We start from the raw sequence: 9,732 nt of genomic DNA, 5'->3' as shown, positions 1-9,732 counted from the left end.
GAGAGAGAGAGAGAGAGAGAGAGAGAGAGAGAGAGAGAGAGAGATCAATTTCCAAGTGAAATGCCTTTCCACTAACATTAGTTGTTTTGCAATATAAAGGAAACTTTTCTATCATAAAACATGTGGCTTGGGGAGGGCCTAGAAGTTGTAACTGATAATTTACACAGCTTTCTGTGCATCCCATCAAGTGAATTTATTTAGTTGCATGGACTGGGGCTTATGAGACAAGTGGTCAGGAAAGGTGATGAGAAGGGGTTGAGACCAGTGGAATTCTTCCTCAAAGGCTAAAGTCAGCCTTGATATTAAAGCAAATGGACCTTAGGTGGAAAAAAGGTACATTTTCATTTTTCCAGACTTTGAAAAAATAATTTGTGTTCAGATGGCACCTTTAATCACGAATAACTTTTGGCTAAGTTCCAGGCTGATTCTTCTGGCATGGAGAACGCTGAGATCATACCCTATATTCAGCCTATAGAAGAAGTAGCTCATTCATTTATGAAAGAGGGGGGAAATGAAGCATATTTGAACAGTTTCATAACAAAACCGTACTAGGGTAAAAAAGGAAGGACACCCTATCTTTTCGGAGTTATAGAAAGGTACTATTCTAACTAAAGTGACTTTTTTTTCACTCTCAGATTGTTTCACAATAAACTAAGTAACTTGCATAAATCCTAAGGCAACCTTCTATTTCAGATATATAAATGAAAGGCAGATAGATTTTGTGATTTACCTAAGGCTAATTTGAACTAAAAGAGAGGCGAAGGAAAAAAAGCACCTCTCAAAGCAGGAATTTGATCTCTCAGAGCTGAATTTAATCCACACTCAGGCCAAATATAATCCTCCAGTATGGAAATGGTCCAGGTCACCAGAGCTAGCATGTTCTATCTTTTCCAAAGAGCCTGAGGCAGTTTAGTGACAAGCAATCAGAACCTTGATTCTGTTTCTCAGCTGAAAGGCCAGCATCATCTGACAGGCACATCACTCCACCATAGGACTGTGGTTCAAGTCCATCTGAAGGAAGTGTGCTCTCCCTTGATTCATCATAGCCTCTCTCATCACTTATTCCTTGGAGGTCTCCTATTCAAACTTCTTAAATTGTCTGTGCATGGTGGTGCACACCTGTAGTCCCAGCACTTGGGAGGCAGAGGCAGGCAGATCTCTGTGAGTTTGAGGCCAGCCTGGTCTACATAGGGAGTTCCAGGACAGCTGGGGCTACAGGGAGACCCTGTCTCAAAAAGACAAAAAAAAAAAAAAAAAAAAAAAAAAAAAAACAAAGGAAAATCAAAAAATTCTTAAACTGGAGATTTGGGCCATACAATTTTGGGTGGCAAGGTTGAATCTTGGCTTTGTGTCATGTGTCAAGCTTAAGCATACCTCCAAACTTTAGGTGTGTGAAGGGCTTGGGAGATTACCCTGTACATTAGAAATTGAAACCCAGCTGCTGTGGAAATCTGAAAGCCATTATTTTTTCATGTTTTTATCTCTTTACCCTCATTTTGTTTGGGAACGCAATGCACAGAGGAACATCTGTGAACAGAAATAAACAACTTGCTCTCGACTGATCTGCCTTTTTTTTTTTTTTGTCTTTTTGAGACAGGGTCTCTCTGCAACCCCAGCTGTCCTGGAACTCCCTATGTAGACCAGGTTGGCCTTGAATTCGCAGAGATCCACCTGCCTCTGCCTCCCGAGTGCTGGGAATAAAGGCGTGCCCCACCACGCCCTGCTTCTGCCTTTTGAGTTATCAAATGTGAATACTTTTGGCACTCAGATGTGGAGAAGTGGAGACTGCTGGGAAGCCAGCCACAAATTAGGAGGAGTTGGATCTTCCAACATCATCTACCTGAATAGTCCAGGAGTTTAAAATGAATGAGCCCTGCCCCAGAGTTGATGTAGCTTTTGAAACACATTTCAACTTAAGAGATATAAGAAGGCTTTTTCAGAATTCTAAAGAATCCCGGATGTGCTTAAAAAAAAAAAAAAAAAAAAAAAAAAAGAGCTTAACCCTGTCCATATTCCCTGGATTTTCATCCTTTTCTTCTCTATCTAGTCTGTAGATTTTGATTTTGACTGTTTCCCAGGCTGTCTCAAGTCAGGACACTTTTAAGGAAGGCAGAATCAAGATAAGGGGTAGTGGGTGAGACGTGGCAACTCTTCCAGAGGCAAATCAATACAGCAGAGCTGCTCCGGGTAGGTTTTGCTAGGGCTTAAGTCAGGTTGTCAACTCAAACACAATGGGCTTTGTTACTCCTGTGTAAAAGAGGAAATGGAGCAGTTTTTGGCCTCCTCAGACTATTGTAGGGCAGGATGGCAATTCCAGGCACAGGTTAGCTATTCAGGGTTCCCAGCAAGTTAATTAGCTGTTTCTGAAATGCTGGAAATGTTCAGCATGGTTATCCTGAAGCCGGTCTCCCAGCTTTAAGCTTGGTGGGAGGGGTCTGAGTGTGTGAAGAGGGGGATCAATTTGGGAAACTGAATAGTGCCTTTTTGGCGAGAGAGCCCAACACCTGTGATTCATGTCAGAAATCACACACGCACTCTCAATTCCAAGGAAAGACTTTTGAGGCTTGAGTACTGGAAGTGGAGGGCTTGCTGCGACGCCTCGCTACTTGCTTCAGGAATGGGGGGAGTTACTCTGGGTTCAAAAGTCCTGGGGCGGGAAGCAGAAGAGCGGCAGTAAGCCTAAAAAATGCTCAAGGCTCAGGTAACCGGCAGGGAAGGTGTGCTGGGGGCGACGGTCACCTTGTCAGAGCGGGAACGGTCCTGCAAGTGGGCTAGGCGACCTTTGCTGCACTGGATAATCAGTCACGGGGACGGGGGAGGGGGCGGTCCGAGCAAGGTGAGGAGTTTTGAGACCAGGGACTCTGCCCGGAGACTGCTAAGCCGAGGGCGCAGCGTCAGCAGCGCCCTCCCCCGTGGCCAGTCTCCGGGCAGAGCAGCGGTCCTCCCCTCCTCACTGGTCCGTGCGGACGGAGCCTCAGCTGGGGCGCCGCCTGTCTCCGGGCAGCCAGAGCCCCCTACGCTCGCCCGGCCTGTCAGTAACCGCTGTTTGCGCCTTCTTTCTTTTTTTTCCTGCCTTCTTCTTCTTCACACTCCCCCCCCCCGCCCACCCCGCGGCCTTTGTCCCGCTTAGTAACTGAGGACTGACCAATCGCCGCCTTACCGGCCGGCACCGGCTCTCTTCTGATTGGCCGGCTCAGGGCGCGCAGCCGTCTCTCGCCCTCAGCCGGAGAGAGGCAGACAAAAGACACAGGCTCCAGGCTCAGGCACCCGGGACTAGCCAATCACCGCCCACCTTCCGTCTCCCCCCTCTCTTCTCTCCCCTCCCGCAGCCGGCCGGGCTCTCGTGCTCCCAGCGCTGACTCCTGGCGAGCGGCCAGCGCCCGGACCGTACCATTCGTATCGAGGCTGGGGGTGAGAAGGAGGAGTGATCGAGGAGCCGAGTCCCACAGGGCAACGGGGAAAGTTCGAAGTCGGAGTGGGGGACAGTGTTCCTAACGATTTCTCGGCAACGTGACAATCCCCGGCCGCCGAGAAGGGGTAGTGTGCAGAGCCGCGGTGGGGACGCCCCCCCTGCCCCGCGCGGTTGGGTGGCGCCTCAGCGGGGGGTGGGTGGGGGCGGGGAGGAGTCCCTCCAGCGCAGTTAAAATGAAACTCTAGCGCCGGGCGTGGGGCAGAAAGCGAGGGCAGCGGGGCTGGCGGGTTCTTTGCTCCCGGCGGGCGTGCAGCGCCGAGCCTGGCGGACCGGACTTGGACGGGTCGCCGTTGCGGAGCTGCGGCTGCTTCGGCTCCGAGCCTGACCGGAACAGCGTCCGAGCCCCAGCCCAGAGGGAATCGCTCCCTGCCGACCAGTGGGACCCTGAAACTTGAACGCAGTCCCCACCCTCTGTCGCTTTTGTCGCTTCCCCAGCTTCTCTCCGACGGGTTATTTTTTTCTCCCCTCCTCTTCTTTATTCTCCTCGGTAGGACACAAAAGTGGCTTCGGTTGACAGACTAGGAGGCGGTGGGAGCGCTTTCTTTTGGAGAGCGACCGTGTAGGAGGATTTGGGGAAGCTGGTTTTAACTTGGCTCTGCTTCCCGAGCCGCCCTCTAACCCTCCGAGGAGAAAACTCCGTACCTGAAAGTTCGGGGCATTTTGTTGGGTGCTGGAGGAGAGAGGGAGAGGACCTTGTCCTCATCTTAGTAGTTGGCTGGACTTGTACCGGCCGTTGGAAACCCAGAAGTACATTCCTAGTGGAACTTTCGCATATATAAATATATATATTTAGATTTTAAAATATCAGATAAAAGATATATATATGCTTTCTATATATTTCCTGACGACCTGTCCCTGACAGCGCGATGTACAATACGGTGTGGAGTATGGACCGCGATGACGCAGACTGGAGGGAGGTGATGATGCCCTACTCGACGGAACTGATATTTTATATTGAAATGGATCCTCCAGGTACTTGAGAGAAAAATAACCCAAATCTTGTGATGGGTTTGATTTGTGTTTAATCAGACCCAGGTGATGTTTTCAGACCAGAAGTATTCCGGGGTGCGCCGGGTTCGGAATGAGGGGCAGATTCACAGAGCTGCAGTAGGACTGCTTCTGGTTTACAGCTTTAAAGTTTGCAGTTAGGACCCTAGTCCTATTGTCTTGCGGAGGTGGAGGTGGGGGCAGAAGTGAGGGTAGGAGGGAAGACCCGGTTTTGGTTTTGCCTTTGCGTGTCGTTCAGGTTTTTGTTGGCCCTCCACTCCGCCCCCCATTCAAGATTTTTCTACCTGCTAGAGACGTTTTATAATCCGCCCTTGAAGATAGTCTTTCCCTGTGGGGGTTCTTCAAAGCTTATTTCATGCTTCGTCTGATTTGGTTCTTGTGTTTTGTGTTTTACCTTGGTTAACTTCAGAAACGGAGTTGCTTTGTTATTCATTCTGTCTTTCTCGCCCAGAAACGGAGCTGGTTAGTGATTTTCAGGGAATGGGCGGTTTTCATTCATTTCGGTCTGAGGTTTTTTTTTCCCTCTATTACAGTCTCGGATCTGTGTGCAGTATTTTATTACTCGTTTATTAATTTATGGTAATTTAACCTAATTTGGGGGATAGAGCTGAGTATAATTTCAACTCTTAAAGTAAAATAACCTTCCTCTTCCTGTGACTGATATGTACATATATGTAATATCATATATGATAGATTCCTGTGCACATATGTGTAAAGTGTACATAGACTATATTTTTTGGAGAGCTTTGAGGTCATTAGAGACATTTTGTGTATCTGATAGGGAAGAGAAAAGAAAGGGAAAAGAAAAAGTTTTTTTTTTTTTAAAGTGTGTCTCATTTTATGTTTATTAGCTGTCAAATGTTCAAACCCTCTTTGCAGTTACACACAGTGCTCTATGGAATGATTTGGAATAAGCAGAGGGCCTTTGTGACTCCTTGTTCTTATTGAGGATAAATTTGATGTCTTTTAAAAATGTGATATAGTTAAGCCTACAGAATAAAGTGTGTGTCATTGGGGAGCCTTGCTTATTGTAAGACTGTATTTTTGGAAACGCTTGAAAGAAATGGAGTCCATGCAAGTGTAATGAAATATAAATGTCTTATAGAAGGTATGTAGAAATTATTTCTTGTGTCCTTGTGAACAGCAGTTCAATTAGCAATAGTGTTAAACACTAATACTAATATTGGTAACCCTTTTTTTCACTCTTAATGATCACTAAGGATTTTTCTCTTTTCTGTCATTTTTAGAAATGTCTTGATTTATTTTGACGGTTGTGACTGTAATCCAGAAGCAGCTTTTCAGTGCTTTGTAAAGTTTGTGAGATCTGCCACCCATCTATTGTGTTTTCCCCTTTGTTTCACCCCCGATGGTAAAGCATCACTTCTGTTAGATACATTTGTCATTCATGTGCTCAGAAATCTAGTACATCGTTGGTATCTCTCCTACAAAAAGTAAGGTTAATAATTCTAGATATATTTGTAAGAATTCTATATTCAAATTGCCTTAGAATCATGATGTATCTCATATCTTGCCTTGCAGACATACAAAGGGAATTTGTTGGGCGGGGAGTGAGGAGGGTAGAAAATGAAGGTAAGATAAAAAAATCTTAGTTTTATGAAAAATATTGGCTAAGTTGAGTTGACAAAAAAATTTTTTTGAGACTAGGTCCCACAAGATAGTTGAGGCTGACCTACAACTCTGTGTAGCCTAGGCTGGCTTCTAAATTGTATGCTTCTTGCTTCATTCTCTGAAGTGCTGAGATTACAGGCAGGTGCCACTATACCTGACCCAGAAATAATTTTTGAAAATTGACTGTTATAATTATGTAAAGATGGATCCCATAAGATTATACAGAAAATTCTGATCTGAACTTTATTTTCCATTGAAATAAACTTGTATTTAAGGTGTTCATCCTTGAGTGAAATTGTATATACTAAATTTCTATTCAGAACACTGAAAATACATATATGCTGTTCGTGCTATCCTTACTATAGAATATGGTTATTCCTAATAGTTTCTCAAAAAGAAATTGCACTTAAATATACTGAAACATTGGCTATAAAATGAAACGAATGTTTTTTGTTTTCTTTTTTCTTTTTCTTTTTTAAATAGGGTCTCCCTAGTAGCCCCAGCTGGCCTGATCTGTAACCCTTACGTAGACCAGACTGGCCTTGAGCTCAGAGATCCCCTGCCCCTGCCTGGGCCTCTGGATGTGTGCCACCAGGCCTGGCCCCAACATAGTTTTTTTTATTTTTGAAACAGTGTCTTCCTGTAGTCATAGCTGACTTGGATCCCATAGAGATCTACTTGTCTCTGTCTCCTGAGTGTTGGGATTAAAGGCTGGGCCACCATGCCTGGCTAAAATGAATGTTTTTTTTTAATGGAAATAATGTGAATGTCAACTTTGTTTTGTGTAATAAGTGAAGATTTGAAACATGTAAAACTCTGAGTAAACTGTCAGTGAAGTGGTTGGTAGCATGCTTTGTACCTGTCTTTTCCTAGCCTCCCACCCTAGAGAAAGCTTTTATTTCCTTTCTGGACTGGGTGATTAGCTTTCTGTTTTCTCCTTTCTATTCCATTTAGTCTATAATTTTAATGTTAAAATATGTGATGATTTACCCTATAAATCCTATAATGCTTTAAAAACCTTCCAGTGGCTTCATTTGCCTATTAAAAAATACAGCCTCAGATTACCTTTGCATATAAATCCATCTCTTTTTGCTTCTCACCTAATTTTCTAGTGCATTCTCCTCTTGGAGTCTATAATAACATCTATAGAAGCTATCTTTTATTTTCTGTCCCTTCAGTGTATACTTTTATCTGCTTCCCAGAATGCTTGCCGCTTCTAAGTGTTATTTGTTGAACTCTTGTATATGTTTAGAACTCATATGCCCTCTTTTCCAGAATATCTACTTCCTGGTGCCCTTTGTTAGCAGTCAGCCTTCCTTTCTCTCTCTCTTAGAGCACTTCTGTCAGGTGGAACTTCTTTATTACGTTTAGTGGCTCTTGCATTTATTTACATATATTTCCCCCCCCCTTGGAATTGTCTTCCTACCTGGGTAGAAGCTTCTTAGCTTGCTCAGGGTCCTGGAAGTAGTAGACAATTTAATCAATATATATTGAACTAACATACAACTGAGGAGCACTGCTTCTTTCTAGATTTAGGTGCTGTTGTACTTAAGGTCTTCGATTACCTCCTTGGTCATTGCAATGCCTAACTTTTTGAGTTAGGAATTTATTCATTAGGGCCCTTAATTGGACTAGTACCAGTTTTTGTGTGTGTTTTCTTTTTGATTTTAGACTGTACCAAAAATGTAAAATTTTAAATTAATTTTCAAAAAATCTCTGTTAAGCCTATCTTTTTTTTTTTATAAAAGATTTTATTTTATTTTGAATTATGTGTATGTATATGTGCACATGAGTGCAGGTGCTCTCAGAGGCCAGAAGGTATTGGATCCCCTGATACTGGAGGTACAGGCAGGTTGAGGGCTGACTGCTGTGGCGCTGGGAACTAAACTTGGGTTCATAGCCATCTCTCTAGCCTCTATCTTTGTCTTTTCAGTAACTACTCTCATTCATTTCATCATTTTCGATAACGTCATCCTTGTTTCTTTCTCTTTAAGAATTCTTGGTTATATTTCTGTTTGGTTATTGTGTGTAGGTGCATGTGTGCATACATGCCACAGTGTGTGTGGAAGTCAGAGGGCAAGTTGTGGGAGTTGGTTCTCTCCTACAATGTGGATCCCAGGAATTAAACTCAAGTTGTTAGGCTTGTTGGCAAGTGCCTTTACATGATCAGTTATCTTGCCTGCTCCTGAAATTCTGAAAGTTTCTGGTAACTGAATGGATTCCTAGGTCTACTGTCACTATATATTTATTTTGAGTAGATGTGGGGGGTGGGGCACATGCATGCCAGCATCTGCCTATGGAAGTTAAGAACAACTTATGGGAGTTGGTTCTTTCCTTCCACCATATGGATCTTGGAGATCAAACTCAGGTTGTCAGCAAGTGCCTTTACTTATTGACCCATTAATATATATATTTTTTATTTTATGTGTATGAGTGTATTGCCTGCATGTGTGTAAGTGCACTGTGTTGTGCAGTGCCCTCGGATGTTAGAAAGAAGGCATTGGATCCCCTGGAACCAGAGTTACAGATGGCTTTTAGCCTCCATGTGGGTGCTGGGAATTGAACCTGGGTCCTCTGAAAGAGCAGTCAGTGCTCTTAAACACTGAGCCATCTCCAGCCCCTGGGTTTAATATTTTAATGTTTCTGTATTTTCTGGCATCTGTAGAGATACTAAACTATTGATGGTGATGAAATGTAAAATTACTTTAGGAAGCTGGGTGTGGTGGCACATGCCTTTAATCAGCACTCTGGAGGCAGATACAGGTGAGTTTGAGGCTAGCCTGGTCTACATAGTGAGTTCCAGAACAGCTGGGGCTACAGGGAGACCCTGTCTCAGAAAAACAAAAAAATTGCTTTAGGAAGATTGGAGTGAGAAGTATATCTCGGTATAGTGCTTGCCTAGCATATATAAATGCCCTGGGTTTGATCCCCAACACCAGGTAAACTGGATGTGGTCACACAGGCCTGTAATTCTAGGCCTGTAATTCCTCCTGACTCTGCAGGAGGATCAGAAGTTCAAGGTCATCTTCAGCTACATAGAGTTTAAGGATCAGTTTGGAATATAGGACCTTTTTTCCCTTAAAAAAAAAAAAAAAAAAAAAAAAAAAGGAAAAATGGAGCAGGGCAGGATGGCTCCTGGGATACAGGCTCAGTTCCTAGCAACCACATGGCAGCCACAACTGTCTATAACTCTAATTGCAGGGGAATCCAACACCACCTTCTGCCTCCATGGGCATTGCACAACACAGGTGTACTTACATACATGCAGGCAAAACACTCATACATATGAAATAAAAAATAAAAAAACTTAAAAGATTAAAGATTGTAGCTCTGTGTGGTGGCACAATCCTTTAATCTTGGCACTGCATACTTTTTATTTTATTTGGGTTGGAGAGATGGTTCAGTGGTTAAGAACACTTGATGCTCTTCCAGAAGACCCAGGTTCTGTTCCCAGCACGTATATGGTGGCCAACAACTGTCAGGAACTCCAGTTCAGGGGAGCCGATGCCCTCTTCTGACCTCTGTGGGCACTGCACGACATGGGTTCACTTACACACATGAGGGCAATACACTCATACACATAAAGGTAATAAAATAGTTTTAAAAAATTTAAATTTTAAAAT

At 43.8% G+C, this 9,732-nt stretch overlaps 1 protein-coding gene across 4 annotated transcripts in view; it reads left to right on the top strand.

Annotated features, from left to right (window-relative positions):
* The window catches only part of LOC103730305 (phosphatidylinositol 3-kinase regulatory subunit gamma), a 141,198-nt gene that overhangs the window by 50,793 nt on the left and 80,673 nt on the right, over positions 1-9,732 (top strand). Inside the window, exons 1-3 of one of the 4 annotated variants that reach the window (XM_008828494.3) lie at positions 3,287-3,537; positions 4,335-4,444; positions 6,020-6,070. The exons of 1 other annotated variant lie outside the window; for it this stretch is intronic. In XM_008828494.3, the coding sequence (XP_008826716.1) occupies positions 4,339-4,444; positions 6,020-6,070 (157 nt within the window). In that variant the 5' untranslated portion in view covers positions 3,287-3,537; positions 4,335-4,338. Of the gene's footprint in view, positions 1-3,286; positions 3,538-3,626; positions 3,960-4,334; positions 4,445-6,019; positions 6,071-9,732 lie in introns of those variants that run through there. 2 more of the 4 variants (XM_008828495.3, XM_029561298.1) reach the window with 2 other exon arrangements.

The sequence above is a fragment of the Nannospalax galili genome, unplaced genomic scaffold, assembly GCF_000622305.1.
Source record: "Nannospalax galili isolate Female #2095 unplaced genomic scaffold, S.galili_v1.0 scaffold1233, whole genome shotgun sequence".
Taxonomy (NCBI): domain Eukaryota; kingdom Metazoa; phylum Chordata; class Mammalia; order Rodentia; family Spalacidae; genus Nannospalax; species Nannospalax galili.
Note: the sequence above shows the minus strand (reverse complement) of the source record. Positions and strands in the feature narration are given on the sequence as shown.